We start from the raw sequence: 16,337 nt of genomic DNA, 5'->3' as shown, positions 1-16,337 counted from the left end.
AAGAAATCGTATAGGGCAAGAACAATCATAGATGTTGCATGGAACTTATAATTAGTAAACGTTTATCAGAATTTTATAATCTAAATTACTATGTTGCATATAAGGATTATATAAAATAAACCAATAATTTTATAAAACGAAGTCTACGGCTATCATAGGTGATAGATTAAATCCCTTTATAGGTTGGATAATTCAATCTTATAATATTTACTTTACCTATGACACCTAAATATTACCCAACTGCCATGACTTCACAACCGTTTATCCCGCACTTACATTAAAACTAACACAAATATAGCTCATGCTGTTACGATTTTTTTAGTTTTGTGTGTCTGGATTTTGACCCAATTTTTGTTTCTTCTTCTGGTTTCCATTCACGGGCAACCGGAACAGACACCGCGTTTGATTCCCCCTCTTGCTAATCCACTCAATCTCAATCTTTTCTACACTAAAACCATTTTTCTCTTTGTGGGATAAATTTTAGAGCATGGTAACAAGAACCAAGAATATGACATTCACATCATGCTTCTGCAATTGACCTTCCTGGGTGATTTTGGAAAATTCATTGTGAGTTGTTCGGTAACATCATGCCATCTTCTTGATTTTTGCTCTAAAGATGCGTTATGTGAAATGTGTTTCTTTTCTTTGTTTCCTGTTTATTTAGAGAAAGGACAAAAGTTTGCCCGTATAGAGAAGCTTTATGTAATTTTCTTCATGGAAATTATGGACATATAAGCCTAAAAAGTCTTTGACAGAAATAATATAATTAACATGATGCTAGTTGTAAAGGCATTATGATACGGAGCAAAAAAACCATTTTTCTCTTCATACTCATGTTCTCTCTTTCTCTTCTTTTGTTTACCAGCTTCCAGAATTTATTGAATCTTGACGTTGGTGATAGCACTAGATCAAGCACCAGTAACTTGTGGAGGAACCATTCTGATGTTTTGTAAACACAATGAGTGCAACGATCAAGGGCCTCTTGAAAGGATTAAGATTCATAGCGCAACTATTTGGTATCGTTCAGTTTTAACTTACGTTGAAATTTTCACATAACGTTACTATAATCATCAATTATTTCTTGTAACAATTTTGTAGAGCCAAAAGAACCAGAAATGCAAATTGGTCTTCCCACAGATGTAAAGCATGTCTCTCACATCGGATGGGATGGTTCATCTGCCAATCCGCCCAGCTGGGTATGCCCACTCTTCTTTATTAGTTACCTGAGTTATTCACATACCATGCAATAATTACCAGAATTCTGAAATTTGTGCAGATGAATGGGTTTAAATCTGTGGAGGAAATTGCAAAAGAGCCTTCGAATTCCATTGTTGAATCAAAGAAACCTGAAAAAAAATTGACCCCGGAAGGTTGGTTTGAGATTAGAGAATAATAATATCATTTTCTTTAACTCGGTTATTGTAATCTTCCTTATGCAAGTTAAATTGCTGCAGGAATTCAAGATTCAAAGAATGAGAAGCCAAAGCAAAAGTCGAGAAGGAAATCATCTACTGGTGCCCCTGGCTCACCCTTAAGTTCCCCAAAGCCGGGAACGGATGGAACAAAGCAATCTACGACTATTGAATCCGCATTTGATTCCCCAAGAGGGAGCCAGAGGTCAAATCTTAGCCTTGATTCATCCTCTCAGGATCCTGCTGGCATTCCAAAACTATTTCGCCGAAAAAAACCAAAGCAGCCAACTGGAAGTGAGTCAGGACAGAAAATGAAGAACAAACAAAGACAACAAATGGGTTCAGGTTTGGAAGCAAATGAAGAAGAGAAAGGATGAAATAGAAGTTCAGGAGGAATCTAGAGATCTGTAAATTATAAGTTTTAACATAAATACATAATCCTCTGTATGAAAAAAAGTGTAATTGTTTTTAACTTCATTGTCCATTACAATATTGACTTCCGCTTGCCATTCTGGCTGGCCTTTGCTTAGACCAATAATGAAATTGGTACTTATTAGTAGAAGTGTAGTAACTATGCAGTGAAAAGAATCTTGGTTTTGTATCGAAATGTTAAAACAAAATGACCATTAAATTTAACTATTAGTACATATACATATTGTCATTCATTTCTTTCATTGAAGGATCCAATACTCCGGCTGAGGGAATCATTCCCTGTTGAGGAATGAACCACACACTGATATCAGAGTTTTCAATATGTTTTCTGTTCAACATGAACGCAAAGAGTATATACCAAGTAGCTAGATGCCATATCGTATAGATGATTACATAATGAAATCTCTACCTTAAAAGCACAAAGCAGAAGTAAGTTTTGACTTTTGAACCTCAAAGCCTGTTCGAGAAGCTTAACACTGATGACAATCATAAGAGCCTACATTATTATTTCGAGGAAACTTTCAACAATTAAATAATAAAAATATATGGGACATGTTTGAGGTCTCAGTCTCATCTTCAAACTCAAAGGAGGCACAATGTAGATCCTAGTTATATTTGAATCTATAAGATCACGAGTTTAAAGATCTACACATGAATATTAAAATTTATCTGTCCTAAGATTTATCTTCCTTTTTATTCTTTTCTATAATCACCAATCATCATATTAGATTTTTGTCATACAAGAATCATCGTTTAGCTCTTCAGCTGAAACGTTTTAATCCAATCTTACTAACAGTGTCTCTGATATGATGGCTAAACATATTTTGGTGGAAGTATTTCGTCTACATGGACCTCCTATCATCAAATTCAATGATAGCATCTTGTGCCGCTGGCTCTGCATTCAGAAAAGGACAAATATAGCCACCTCTACTGTTATACTCTGTAATTTGAAAAATATCAAACCAATGTCCCCGATTCCCTGTTTCTAATAATTTCCAAGAGAAATTGAAACAAATCAGGACAACATAGAGACTATAATGGAGGGAAATTCAGACCATTTTTGCCCTTAAAAAAATAGTACACAAATAAGATTGAGAAACTGGTTTCTAAAAGAGAAGAATAAAGAATTATCAGAGAAAGTAAAGCTCAAGAATTGGCTTAACTTAAGAATGTTGATTTACTTAAGAAAGTTTTGTATTTTATTTGACCTTCAAATTGGTATCCACTCAAGTCAATAACGCAAGCCAAAATATTAAATCCAAGATAGGTAAATAGTATGCACAGTTTACATTTACTCGCTCTATGTTGAGGCATCAAAACATAGAAACATCCAAAAGAAAGAAGGTAAAAGAAAATGGACCTAAAATACCTTTCCCTTCAAGTATCTTATGTGTTTCACATCCAAAATAGTCAGCAACAATGTATAGTTACTAAAGTGGTTTAATGCCAGTTAAATACAAAAGTCACTTCTGAGTTTAAATCAATACCATAGTCAGCTAGTGTACGAGCATCTTCTAATGGCACTTGCTGGTATAATACTTCAATTACCGGAGCTTCGTATTGAACTTGAGCCATTCTCTTCACATAAGAAATGGTGGCAGATTCTGATAAAACAGGATTTATTGAAGTTAATTTCACATTCAATATACTAGATGAGGGAGCATAAAGCATGTGGAGAGTGTAGTGCTTTTGTATATTGTAGCTCGCAAGATCCCGGTCTTCCACAAGCCGTTTTCCAGCGTATACAATAATAATTTTAAGATGATGTGGAATCTGCAGTTTGTTACAAAGCTTGCACATCACATCTTTGATTGTTTCACATAGCTGCACATCAAGTGTGATCGTTTTCCCGCTCCAACTTTTAACAAATATCTGAAATGAAGGAAAAAACATCTCCAAGATGGATTGGTCTTTGATGCCATAACAAGCTAAGGTCTTTTGATCCTCAAGCTTCCTTCCAGCATACATCATAACCTGATTGCTGGTTGGAACACCTATCATACTTCCAAGTATTGCTTTTACATCACCAACTGTGAACAATGATTCAACTTTGAGGTTCACAACATCTCCAGAAGTTGTTTTCACAGCAATTGAGAGCACATGTTTCTTGCGCAAGGCCAAATGAAGAGTCGATTCGTTCTTCATATGGAGAGAGGATAGAGTCATATCCTCTTCAAGTAAATTTCCATCATAGACAAGGGCGAAGTCATCTGATTGAATCTGCTCCTCCATCTGAATCAATGATTTGATGGTTTTTACAGTGTAATGAGCCATTGCTTCCACCTCTATAGTTTTCTGTTTTGATGGTATTTCAACATATAACTTCATTCCTTTAAGATTCAGGAGAATAAGATGAAGAGTGGAGTCCTTCTGAATACCATGATCAATAAGCCTTTGGCCATCCTCGAGCCGATTGCCAGCAAAGAAGATGCCCTGAATATATTCAGAAATTCCTTCCTTCTCACGTATGAGAGCTTTGAGGTTTTTAATTGTATCTGATTTCTTAACTTTTAAGGCCACAGTCTTCATGACCTTCAAATACACATTTACCTGGGAAAAAAATGGAAAAAAAAAAAAATTACTATAAAAAGATCATTAAATAGGCATCACTAAAAAGGAAAGAGCATTCCAGAATTCAGTATTGTTATGTGCATCCAGAGATAAACATTAGATGATCGATGGCAAACAGAAGAGAATAAGTTTCAAAATATTCACATAAGGTCTAAAACAAATTTTCTTGACTTCCGTCCACACCACGTACTTGTTAACGTACTTGTTTATTTACAAAAACTTCAAAAATAGAATACCCGGAAAAGGAAACGAGCCAGGACGCCCAGCTACCGTGATTGAAGCTACCGTGATTGAAGGAATGAAGGATGTAACAAAGCAAGCATGACTGGATTTCATTTGACCAAATTCATAACATTCTCATTTCAACTCTGTACAGCAGTTAAGACGCGGATGCAAAAAATAAAGCATGCATCCGTTCTGAAAAATCCAATAGGTCAATCAATTACAACACTACAAAAAGAAACTCCACTTGAACTAATTATCATGTATTTGAAGATCATGTAACTGGTAAGTAAACAGAAAACTTCACTAGAAACAATAACACACACACAGAGTCAAAAGCACCACCAAGTACAAAGCTTCACTAGAAACAAAGTTTCCACCACTAAAACATAACATTCTATGTTTTAACTTCATCCTAAAAACAGGGTATTTTACTATTGACATCATGAAATGAATCCTAGAGTCACATTTTTTAATTTTTTCAAACCGTTTAAACACAGGATTCCGTGAAAAAGAAAAAAAAAATTTGGGTACTGCGCAAAATCTTAGAAACTAAAAATTAACAAGACGATGAAAGCATGAACCTCTTCGTCTGAAGAATCCGCTGGGGTTCTCTGAGAACTGGATGATGCCATGTATATTTGAGATAGCAGCAAAAAATTCTAAATTGAATGATTCCTTTTGTTTTGTTTGAAGGAGAGAATAAATTAATAGTAATGAATATGGCGAGAGTGAAGAGTCTGAGAGAAGAGAAAGAGGGGGGCAATTATTAATTTTTTATGACTGATGAGGTTTCTTTAATTTTTTTCAGAGCGAACGGCTTTTTCCCACCCAAGGTTTGGTCTAATAACACTTGCCCACCCAAAAAGCTTGAAAAGGACATTTTACTACCCAACGTTATGTTCTGTTACTAATCTTCGTTAAATTCAGTTACATATTTGTTGTAAAGACAAAATACCCTTTACTATTTAAGTTTGAATGTTTTATTAAAATTAAATTACAGATTTGTCCCTAATTTTTTTCTCTTCTTTTTCTTTTTTCTTTTGACTTCTTCTCTCTCTTTTCTTCTGTCTTTTTATTTCCTTCTCTTCTTCTCCTTCCTCTCTCAATGGCACCAAGGAAAAAATAACAAATCCAAAAATAATAATAAATAGATTTATATATTATGCAAATTAGTCATATTTGATACAACAAAATAAACACAGACTTCATAATCATATACTCAGAAAAAAACCACAAAATAATAAACTCAAGTTGAAGCCAGAGCACCAACTGAAATCTACAGCACCAAACCCCTACAGAACAACAACCTTCCAATAGCAAAATTTCACGATTTCTTCCAAACAAAGAAGATTTTCCATATACCCAAGATTTAACGAAATTATCACCTCCCCATTTATTCCACACAAATTCATCCTCCATCTCATTTGCATAGTCATAAAATCGAAAAAAAAAAAAAAAAAAAAAAATTCAAACCCAGTCCTTGAAAACCCATAATCACGAAATATTTTCCGATTATGAAAGGAGATTAATTGTTTGGGATTTTATAAAAGAGGATAGAAAAAGGGATTTGGAGATAGAACAAAGCTCGATTGTGTTTTGTGTTTTATTTCGTGTTGATTCAAATAAAATGGTGTCAATTTGTGATGTGTCTTTTATATTTTGTGTTGACTTGGGTTTGTAGCAAGGTTGTGAGGGGTGTGGTGTGACGGTGAGAAGTGAAGTGGGTGGGTTGGTGGTGCTATGCGGGAGATGCGGAGAGGGAAGGTGTTGGGCAAAAGGAGCAAGGAAATTGGAGGTGGGCCGGAGCAGCGGAGGGGAGGTACTGGGAGGCACAATGAAGAGAGGAGAAGTGGGGGAGGACTGGCTGTTCGGCGGCCAGGGGTGTTGCCACCAGTCGCAACATGGCCGACGATTTGTTTGTTTGAATTTTTATTTTTTATGTTTCTGGTTTATTTTTGGGTTAAAGCGTTTTAGAATCATAAAGATTAGGGAGGATATTAGGTGTTTTTAAGGGTTATAGGGTGAACAAGAGGGACGAGGTTAAGAACTTTGTATATTAAATTTTGATTTAGGGAGAATATTAAATTTTTATGCATAGTGTTAATTGATTATTTTGCCCTTACTTGTAACGGAGTTTTGATCATTCAACTCTTCTTTATAACAAAATTTATTAATGTATCTATGTTATAGGTACTAAAGTATCATTTTAAAACTTTATGAGTGAGAAATAGTCATTAGGCCAAACCTTGGGTGGAAAAAAGTCGTTTACTCTTTTTGGCAGGAAATAAATTTCTTTGGAAGGAATGCTTTGTGTTCTTTCTTCTGTTTTTTGCTTTTGCCTTTTGGTTTCCTAATCGACTTTACTATTGGATGGGTAAAAATTCATCCAATACATTACCAGACCTAATAACAAAATAAACTATTCAAGCCCAGTGTCCTTGTCTAATTCTGATTAGATCTACGCTTAAATTCATTTGTGTATTAATCATCCAATGATATGACCCATCTTGTAAGAAAATTCATTTTATGAGCCGACTCATTCCACAAGCTGAATGAAACTTATGTTATCATTTATTGTTCATTTCCCATTCAAGCATACGGAAGTTTCTGGTTTTGTTACACTGTTTCATTAAGTCAAATATAAAGTAACATGTGCACTCATAGTCTGCAAATGAAACTGACAATTCATAGACATTACGCTTCAAAGACAACAGTTACTTCTGCATTCAAGGTAATGCCATAATCAGCTAGTGGACGCTCATCCTCTAACACCACTTCACGGAATAACACTTCCTTTATTAGATCTTGGAATTTAACTCTAGCCATTGTCTTCATTTCAGATATTGTAGTAAATCTTGATATAGGAAGATCAATTGTATTTAATTTCATCTTTATAAACTTTGATGAAGGAGCAAAAACCATGTGGAGAGTGGAGTGCCTCTCTATATTACTGTCAGCCTCCAGCTTTTTTCCAGCATATACGAAACTCTGACGATTAATAGGAATCCATAGTTTATCAAAAAGCATGCCTTTAACATCTTTGATTGTATTAGCTAGCTGCACATCAAGTGTTATAGTTTTCCCACATCAAGTTTTAAAAAATATCTGAAATGAAGGAGGTGACACCTCTAACATGAACTGGTTCTTGATGTCATAAGAAGCCAGGGTCTCGTCATCTTCAAGCTTCCTTCCCGCATAAAATATGCAGAGATTGCTTATTGAGACACCCATTCGCCATTACACCCCCAACTAATATTTTCACTTGATGTACTGTTGAGGAAGCTTTAACTTGGAGTTTCAGGATCTCTTCGGTTGGCGTTTTAACAAGTACCTCAATACAAGAAGGCGACATTTCTAATAAGAATTCTTTTTGAATAGAAGAAGGCAGCAATGTGTCACGACCAACCTGCTCAACGACAAAAGCATCCTGCACAATGTCATGGGCAACCAGCACAACAACTTCTTATAAGCTATTAAGTAGTTTCTTCGTTAGTAAAAAAACTTCAAGGAGGTTATCTATTTCTTTATCACTAAGTAAACTTCTTTGCTAAGAAACTTTATGACTAAGAGAATTTCGTGACTAAGGAGCTTTATGGCCAAGGAAACTTCATGGCTAAGGAGACTTCATTGCTAAGAAAGTCGTCGCCACCTCATGCCATTGTAGAGCTGGGCAAGGGACCGGTCCCTTGCGGGCCCAGGCCTGGGCCCGTTTGGGACTGGTCCCAAATGGGACCAGTCACTCATGGGCCTGGGACCGGTCCCAGGCCCATGAGAAAAACCAGGACCCGGACCAGGCCTTAGGCTTGGTCGGGACTGGTCCCATGGGCCCAGGACCGGTCCTAGGACCAGTCCAATGGGCCTTGGACAATTTCATTTTCCCCCCTCAATTTTTTTTTTATATTTTGGGGGCAAAACAAAATTTTATAGGGGGTTTTTAGTATTTTTTAGGGGTAAAATTTATAAATTTTATAAATTTTTTAGACCTGGAAGATTTTTTTTTCAATAAATTTTGTAATATTTCATTTTAACCCTCGTAATTTATATCTATTTAATTAATAGGGGGTTTTATGTAATTTGACAGGAGACTACATTGAAAATATACAAATTTTTTTGGGCCCAGGCCTGGGACCGGTCCCAGGCCCGGGCCTTGGAGGAGGGCCCAGTGCAGGGCCCGGGCCCTCCTCCTAAGGCCTGGTCCCGTTTTGGGACCAGGCCTCCTAGGACCGGTCCTCCCAAGGACCGGTCCTAGGACCGGTTTTTGGAGCTGGGCTTTTGGGCCCGGTCCCAAATGCCCAGCTCTATGCCATTGTAGCCAACTCTTGCTAAGATGTAGCCACCTTATGCTTCAGCCATCTCAAAACTTGCTCACTGTCAACTAGCATACAAGTTGTAGGAAATTTAGGTATGAAGAATTCATTGTATATAGACATTTCATTTGGGAGATTTAGCCTATAAATATAGGGCATTCCACTTTGTGTAAATACATTATGTGTAGGATCCAATAATTCAAGCAATAAAGTTTATAATTTTCTCTATACTCTCTTCCTACTTATTTTCATTACTTGTAGTTCTTGAGTTTGTGTGAATTTAAGGTTGCTTTTTCATCACCAACCGTGAACAGAATTTCAACTTTGAGTTTTACTACATCTCCACTTGGTGCTTTCACAGAAAATGATATCAAGTGTTTTGGACAGAAGACCAAATTGAGAGTTGAGTCACTCTTCATATGGCGGGAGGCAAGAGTTATATCCTCGTCCTGAAATCTCCATCATAGATAAGACTGAATTGATTTGATTGAATTCCCTCCTTTTGCTGAACCAATAATTAGATGTTTTGAATTGTATCATGAGGCATTGCTTCAATCAAAATGGTTTTCCAGGTTGAAAGCATTTTCACATATAGCTTCATGACAGTGGGATTTTGGAGAAAGTTGAAGATTGGAGTCCCACTGAATACTATGATCAACCTGTCTCTGGTCATCCTGAAGCCGACCACCGGAAAAGATGTCCTCAATATCTTCAGTAATCCCTTCCTTCTCATGTAATTGAGCTCCCCGCTTACGTAACAAATCTTCCATTTCACATAACCGAGTTTCAATCCTATGTAACTCAGCTCTGAGATTGAATGGCTAATGCGAAATCTTAATAACTATAAAAAAAATAAAATAAAACATTTTGAAAAATTGAATAAGATGAAAGTAAGAACCTCTTTGTCTAGAGAATCCGATGGAGGGATTATTGGTTATGTTGGATAATGCCTCTTATTTGTTAAGAGAGTGAGATGGTTATTCAGCTACATGGCTAGTGTTTGTTACGTTAGTTATTTGCTAACTAACCTGGCTAAGATCACACAGCTGTGATAACCTCCAAATATCTTCTGATACACTTCGTCATAGGCTCACGTATAAAGAGGGTGGTCTGTACTTTCTGTTAGTAACGAAATAGAGAGAGGTGTGAGAGTTAGTCTTTCAGTATTGTAATTCTCAGATTAGTGATTGTATCAGACTTCATTATAGTGGACGATCTAGGGCCTTAAAACCCTGCCTTGGAGTAGGATTCTTCAGTTGAATCCGAACCAAGTAAATCACGTGTGCCTCTTTCTTCTTCCTGTTTTTCTCCTATCTTTGTTTTGCTATATTCTTCTTGGTGTTTCTTGATTGTGTTGAACTCTCTCTTGGAGGATTTCTGGTTATTATCCTCAACAGGTTAAACTATTAAACGCCGAGAGAAGGAACCAAGGAAATTAAAATTAGTTCATAACAAAATACTACTTTGAGCTCATAACATTGAGGAAGAGTAAATGCTTCTCTTAATTAGGATACATAGCTGAAGTAATTTATTCATATTACTGCTCCAAACCGACCTATATATTAAGTTACACTATATATTAGTTATCTATCACCTTATAATAAGGTCATGGAGAGTGAGGTCTCCCTCAATGAAGTAAAAAGCAAGACTCTTGTCATCTTCCAAAGTTCGACCACCAAACGAAATCTGTTGATGATTAGCAGGCACACCAATCTTCTCAAACACTTTGTGTTTCACATCGCTAATAGTATTGACCTATGTTACCTCCAGTGTTATAGTTTCCCCAGTCCCGAGTCCTTACGAATATCTGGTACACAGCAGGCATCATCTTCAACTGGCCATTTTTCTTGATATCGTAGTAAGCCAAGGTCTTCGTCTTAAGCTGCGTTCTTCCATCAAACAGATTTCATTCATCCCTAGAGTAATTTGTTGTGCACTCAATGATTTTGTTCACATCAATAACTCTGTGCAGACTATCAACCTCAACGATTTTGTCAAAGTCAATTAGATAAAATTATGGTTTACCCTAGTCAAACTAACGGAAGTCTAACGAAGTTAATGTTTGGGTGTATTGCATGACCAATCTCCAAGAGCTGTTGGGGAGTTTATCAGGGGAGGTACTTGCTATTCCTCTAGATGAGTGGTGATATCCTCTTTTTCATCTGATTAATTGGTTTTATTTACTTTTTTTTGTTTAGTTCGATGACTTGTATTTATTTACAAATCCAGCAATAATTAAGTTGTTGACGCATGATTTTAGACGTCAACGACTCGCACGTGCAAAGTACTAAAAGAGCCTTAGAAATTATACGTGATGGATCCATGAGATTTGAATATGGAGTTGAGATTATATATGTTGCAGAAAACATAAATAATAGGCTAACAAGAGAGGTTTTTATAGTGGCTCGGATGCTTAAACAAGCGACTCCTACATCCATTGTTATTTTATTGATCTCTGACTATTTCTATGATATTGCCCGTAAGGCATACAAAGATGAAGAAATACAATGTTTACAGAGAGAAAGAATTGAGCTCTAATCTATGCTTAGCTCTCATATGCCCAACCTCCCTTTTCGGGAAGAGAAGTGCCAATTTATACACCTTTGAGGTTGGTGTAATGAGTGTTTTGCAAGTTGTCTTGACACATGGAAGGCTCTCATCCATTCATCTTTTGAAATGAGATAGGCTTGGTATGAATATCTTTGAGGAGATATGGGCTTGGCAGCTAGTACAAAAGACATTTATTGAGCTAACATAAACGTGACTTTTTAGGCATAACAAAAGCCCCCCAGTTTTTGGAGTGCATAATCGCGCTTCAGAAACTAAGGTCTTTGATTTGAATGGCTGTTGCACTATAGGCTACAGTCTCGAACTGAAGAGCTCAAACTATTCCTGGCGTGATCGAGTGCTGAGAGCTAGGAGCTAATCGCGATCTGATAGGAGCTCGACCTGAGAGCATAACGAGCTCGACCTAAGCATAACGAGCTCTACCTCAGAGCATAACGAGCTCGACCTCAGAGCATAACGAGCTCTACCTGAGCATAACGAGCTCTACCTGAGAGCATAACGAGTTCGACCTCAGAGCATAACGAGTTCTACTTGAGAGCATAACGAGCTCGACCTCAGAACATAACGAGCTCTACCTAAGCATAACGAGCTCGACCTCAAAACATAACGAGCTCTACCTGATCATAACGAGCTCGACTTCAGAGCATAACGAGCTCTATCTGAGCATAACGAGCTCGACCTAAGCATAACGAGCTTGACCTCAGAGCATAACGAACTCGACCTCAGAGCATAACGAGCTCGACCTCAAAGCATAACGAGCTTTACCTGAGAGCAAGAGATCAACGATCTGAACACGCGATTTGAAGCTAAAGATCAGCGATATGAAGTCGAAGATCAAGACGATCTGAGTGTACGATCTGCGATCTAGCCATGTGATTGGAGAATTATGACGCGTGCGATCTGTGATCTGGCCACGCGATCGAAGAACTCTGAAGCATAAGATCTGCGATTTGGCCATGCGATTGGAGAATTATGACACGTGCGATCTGGCCACGCGATTGGAGAATTCTAATGCGTGCGATCTGGCCACGCGATTGGAGAATTCTAATGCGGGTTTGAGATCTGAGCACGCCATCAGGGAACTTGGACGAATGTTTGAGACTTGTATGGGCCACCAAACTGTTGACGCATGATTTTAGATGCCAACGACTTGCACGTGCAAAGTGCTAAGAGAGCCTTAGAAATTACACGTGATGGATCCATGAGATTTGAATATGGAGTTGAGATTATAGATGTTGCGGAAAACATAAATAATAGGCTAACAAGAGAGGTTTTTATAGTGGTTCAAATGCTTAAACAAGCGACTCTTACAGCCGTTGTTATTTTATTGATCTCTGATTATTTCTATGATATTACCCGTAAGGCATACAAAGATGAAGAAATACAGTGTTTACAAAGAGAAAGAATTGAGCTCTAATCTATGCTTAGCTCTCAAATGCCCAGCCTCCCTTTTCGGGAAGAGAAGTGCCAATTTATATACCTTTGAGGTTAGTGTAATGAGTGTTTTGCAAGTTGTCTTGACACATGGAAGGCTCTTAGAGATGGCAATGGGCCCGACATTTTCGGGTACCCGACCCGGGGCGGGCTTTACCCAAGGTTGGCGGGCTTGGGCTTGGGCCTGGGCTTGATTTTAAGGCCTGACCTCAGGTATGGGCCGGGCATGGGTATATCTTTAGGCCCGACCCATCCCCAAAAATTTTAGTATTAATTTTACTAATTTACCCTTATACTATATATTTAATTACAATATTATCGTACATATATATATCCATTTTTCCCAAACCCTAACCTCAATTTTTATCCCATATTGAAGGTTTAACATGTTAAAATTGCCTTTAAATGAATTAGATGGGTTTGGTTCAACTTATAAAAGTGGATTTCACCATAACATATTATGCACAGCTGAAAAGTTAGTATAATCAAATATTATGGAGTTTTAATTGCTCACTTATTGCTTAAATTATTTGCGGAAATAGCTTCAATTAATATTTAAAAACTATTTCTAAAATTAAAAATATAAAAAAAATTTGAAATTTATTAATATTTAAAAATAAACATTATTAAAAAAGGCGGGCTTGGGTCAGGCCTGCAGTTATAAAAAACCCGTCGGGCCGGGCTTGGGCTTTGCCTATCATACCCGTAATGGGCTCGGGCTGGGCTTGGGCCTATGTCATGAGATCGGGCTTGGGCTTGGGCCAAGGGGTACGCGATCCCGGCCCAGCCCATTGCCATCACTAAAGGCTCTCGTCCATTCATCCCTTGAAATGAGATAAGGTTGGTATGAATATCTTTGAGGAGATATGGGCTTGACAGCTAGTACAAAAAGACATTTATTGAGCTGACATAAACGTGACTTTTTAGGCATAACATTAGTAATTAACCATAATCAGACACAATCAAGTTGAATGTACGTAAGACAATTTTCATTCCTCTTTCGTGGATAATAAATTTACTAAAAATAATTGGAGAAATAAAAAGTACAAGCATCTATCTGCCAATTTACATATTCCTAGGGGTGAAACTGTGATAATTTACTATAGCGAGGACTCCTGAAAACCAATACATGATTATTTTTAGGACTGTTTAACGAATTGGGCTGCTCGCGAGCCGGCTTGACTCGGCTCGAGTCTGGCTCGTTAACGGCTCGACTCGACTATATTCGAGCCAGCTCGGCTCGATTTGTAAGAGGAACGAGCTGAGTTTGAGCCTGACTTGGCTCGGCTCATTAGGCTCGCGAGCCGCATTTGGCTCGAATTCATAGGGGCATATTAGGGGTTTTTTAAAATATGGAGGATTAAACTAAAATTTTCAAAGAAAAAGGTTTGCAAAAATGACAAAGATCCCCCTAATTTTGAAATCCCTAAAAACGCGACTCCACCACTGTTTGCTGTAAAACCAAAACGAGTAAAGAATTTCAACCAACTTTTCAGCCGCCTCCGATGTCTTTCCTCGTCGTCGTCAAACGACTCAAACCCATATGCTTCGTCGTTGTGTTGCCACAAACTTGCTGTATCTATCCCTTCAAATCTCACCGACGTTTGGACGCTTCCTGTTTTCCTTTTGTTTCATCACTGTCAAACTCATCTCACTGTCGTCGTCGCCATCGTCAAGGTTGCTGGAGGTGTCGGCTTGTAAATGTATGTGTGTGTTATATTGCTCGCAGATCTGATAGAGTTAGGGCTGTTTTAGACTTTAGATTAAAAGAAGTGACATTTCACATTTGTAAAGCTGCTATGAGTTATTTGCATGAAACAAGTTATTGGAATGTGAGCCTGCGTGAGTTTCAAGCCAAACGGGACAATATGATAGAGGCATTTTATTGACCTTCGGTTTTTTTACTACATGCATACAAACAACAAAGGGTATTTTGAATTCAAAACATGGACCTTCCTCCTTGAATGAATGTATTTATATTTTATACACTCCACTTTTTTGGCTTTTTTAGTGATCACATCACATGCGATGTTGCTTGTGAAAGTGTCACTCGTCAGTAATGAAGTCAGAAATAGAAGCAATCAGGTTCATAACATTTAATAACAAAGCATATTGCACATGCACTGCTGGAAGAATTGAATCTAATCTGGATTTAGCTTCAAGTTCATGAAAAAATCTCTCTACCTAGCTTGTATTCCATTAAGCTATAATGACTTTCATTTACTGATGTTAATTAATTTCTCAAACCTCTAGAACTGTTTTATATGTCATGACATATCTTATAATTATTATCATTGAAAAAAGCAAATAATTCAGCAAACACTAGCACTACTTTGTAACTAATTGTCCAATTTTGAAAACGCCTTCATCAAGCAGCTAAAATTCCATAAACACAACAAATTGATTAACTAATTAATTTAAAGCTCAATGTTAAACCAACAGTCCAACACAACTTTATTTTCTCTACACTAGTAAAAAAAATTGAAATCTGCTCTTAATTTTTTTTAAAAAAATGTTTTTTTACCAACTCACGAGCTGACTCGAACTCGACTCGTTAAGCTGACTCACGAGCTAGGCTCGAATTCCCCTCCTCCCTTCACGAGCCAAACCGAGCCAGGAAATCAAAGGCTCGGCTCGGCTCGGCTTGAACTCGATTTCCTCTCCCCTTTCATGAGCTGAGCTCGTTAAGCCAAAAACTCGGCTTGGCTCTAAAACAGCCCTAATTATTTTGGTTGTAATAAGAAAAAGAACTTGATACCTGTCAATTACTTCTTCAAGGTAAGCATCTTGCTCCAAACGGAGCTCATTACCTTGAACCTCAACCATTTCAATATCTTCAACTTGACGAGGAAGGGTTAGTACAGGGTGTATTTGGTTGACACAAATGTTATATATATATGTATGTATATATAATGGGAATATAGGTTCATATAGTGTGAAGAAGCTGGTTCAAGAAACGCTGAAACAGATTTCGTGGAGTTATGAAATAATCCTAGATCTCTTTCCCACACAATCAAGAAAATACACAATAGAATCAAGAACAAAAAAGACACCGAGATTTACCGTGGTTCACCTATCCAAAATTGGATAAATTATATCAATGTTGAGCTCCGGAATTAGAGGAGCTTGCCGCACTAATCAATTAAGAATAACCGTTTACAAACACACAGATCAATCAATCTCTCACTTGATTACAACCAAATCACCCCATAACTTCTAACCTAGAGAACCTCTCCCTGGAATCCCTAAATCTTGAGAGAAAAACCCCCTCATTGAATGACTAACACCCTAATCACTCAACTTCAACAAGTTACACAGATTTGATCACAAGATGTAAACCCTGGCAAATAAAATTGCTCAATGAACACAAAGAAGACTCTTTGATATG

General features: G+C 37.4%; 3 protein-coding genes across 3 annotated transcripts; 1 reads left to right on the top strand and 2 right to left on the bottom strand.

The window, feature by feature from the left end:
• Positions 1-913: 913 nt before the first annotated feature.
• Positions 914-1,811, top strand: LOC116135909 (CRIB domain-containing protein RIC1). The gene is made up of 4 exons (XM_031421612.1): positions 914-1,016; positions 1,099-1,196; positions 1,277-1,370; positions 1,455-1,811. The coding sequence occupies exons 1-4, from the start codon at positions 959-961 to the stop codon at positions 1,787-1,789; spliced, it is 585 nt and encodes a 194-aa protein (XP_031277472.1). The 5' UTR covers positions 914-958; the 3' UTR covers positions 1,790-1,811.
• Positions 1,812-3,071: 1,260 nt separating this feature from the next.
• LOC116135905 (polyubiquitin-like) lies at positions 3,072-5,363 on the bottom strand. Its single transcript, XM_031421610.1, has 2 exons — positions 5,222-5,363; positions 3,072-4,394 (listed from the first exon to the last, which is right to left on the bottom strand). Exons 1-2 carry the CDS (start codon positions 5,270-5,272, stop codon positions 3,285-3,287), a joined length of 1,161 nt encoding a protein of 386 aa, XP_031277470.1. The 5' UTR covers positions 5,273-5,363; the 3' UTR covers positions 3,072-3,284.
• A 1,971-nt stretch (positions 5,364-7,334) lies between these two features.
• Positions 7,335-15,775, bottom strand: LOC116135901 (polyubiquitin-C-like). The gene is made up of 6 exons (XM_031421605.1): positions 15,719-15,775; positions 10,542-10,702; positions 9,607-9,754; positions 9,253-9,396; positions 7,972-8,067; positions 7,335-7,697 (listed from the first exon to the last, which is right to left on the bottom strand). The coding sequence occupies exons 1-6, from the start codon at positions 15,773-15,775 to the stop codon at positions 7,335-7,337; spliced, it is 969 nt and encodes a 322-aa protein (XP_031277465.1).
• Between the last annotated feature and the right edge of the window lie 562 nt (positions 15,776-16,337).

Source organism: Pistacia vera, unplaced genomic scaffold, assembly GCF_008641045.1.
Source record: "Pistacia vera cultivar Batoury unplaced genomic scaffold, PisVer_v2 Contig305, whole genome shotgun sequence".
NCBI classification, from domain to species: Eukaryota; Viridiplantae; Streptophyta; class Magnoliopsida; order Sapindales; family Anacardiaceae; genus Pistacia; species Pistacia vera.
The sequence above is the reverse complement of the archived record's forward strand: the minus strand, read 5'-3'. Positions and strand labels throughout refer to the sequence as shown.

Excerpts from the sequence above, each read along its gene's own strand:
- LOC116135901 (XM_031421605.1), bottom strand. The coding sequence starts at position 15,775 with ATGGTTGAGGTTCAAGGTAATGAGCTCCGTTTGGAGCAAGATGCTTAC. Across the intron at positions 10,703-15,718 it reads AAGATGCTTACCTTGAAGAA|GTCAATACTATTAGCGATGT; the intron begins GTAATTGACAGG and ends GAGGTAACATAG. Across the intron at positions 7,698-7,971 it reads TGTCGCCTTCTTGTATTGAG|CTAGCTAATACAATCAAAGA; the intron begins GTACTTGTTAAA and ends CTTGATGTGCAG.
- LOC116135905 (XM_031421610.1), bottom strand. The coding sequence starts at position 5,272 with ATGGCATCATCCAGTTCTCAGAGAACCCCAGCGGATTCTTCAGACGAA. Across the intron at positions 4,395-5,221 it reads CGGATTCTTCAGACGAAGAG|GTAAATGTGTATTTGAAGGT; the intron begins GTTCATGCTTTC and ends TTTTTTTCCCAG.
- LOC116135909 (XM_031421612.1), top strand. The coding sequence starts at position 959 with ATGAGTGCAACGATCAAGGGCCTCTTGAAAGGATTAAGATTCATAGCG. Across the intron at positions 1,197-1,276 it reads CTGCCAATCCGCCCAGCTGG|ATGAATGGGTTTAAATCTGT; the intron begins GTATGCCCACTC and ends AAATTTGTGCAG. Across the intron at positions 1,371-1,454 it reads AAAAAAATTGACCCCGGAAG|GAATTCAAGATTCAAAGAAT; the intron begins GTTGGTTTGAGA and ends AAATTGCTGCAG.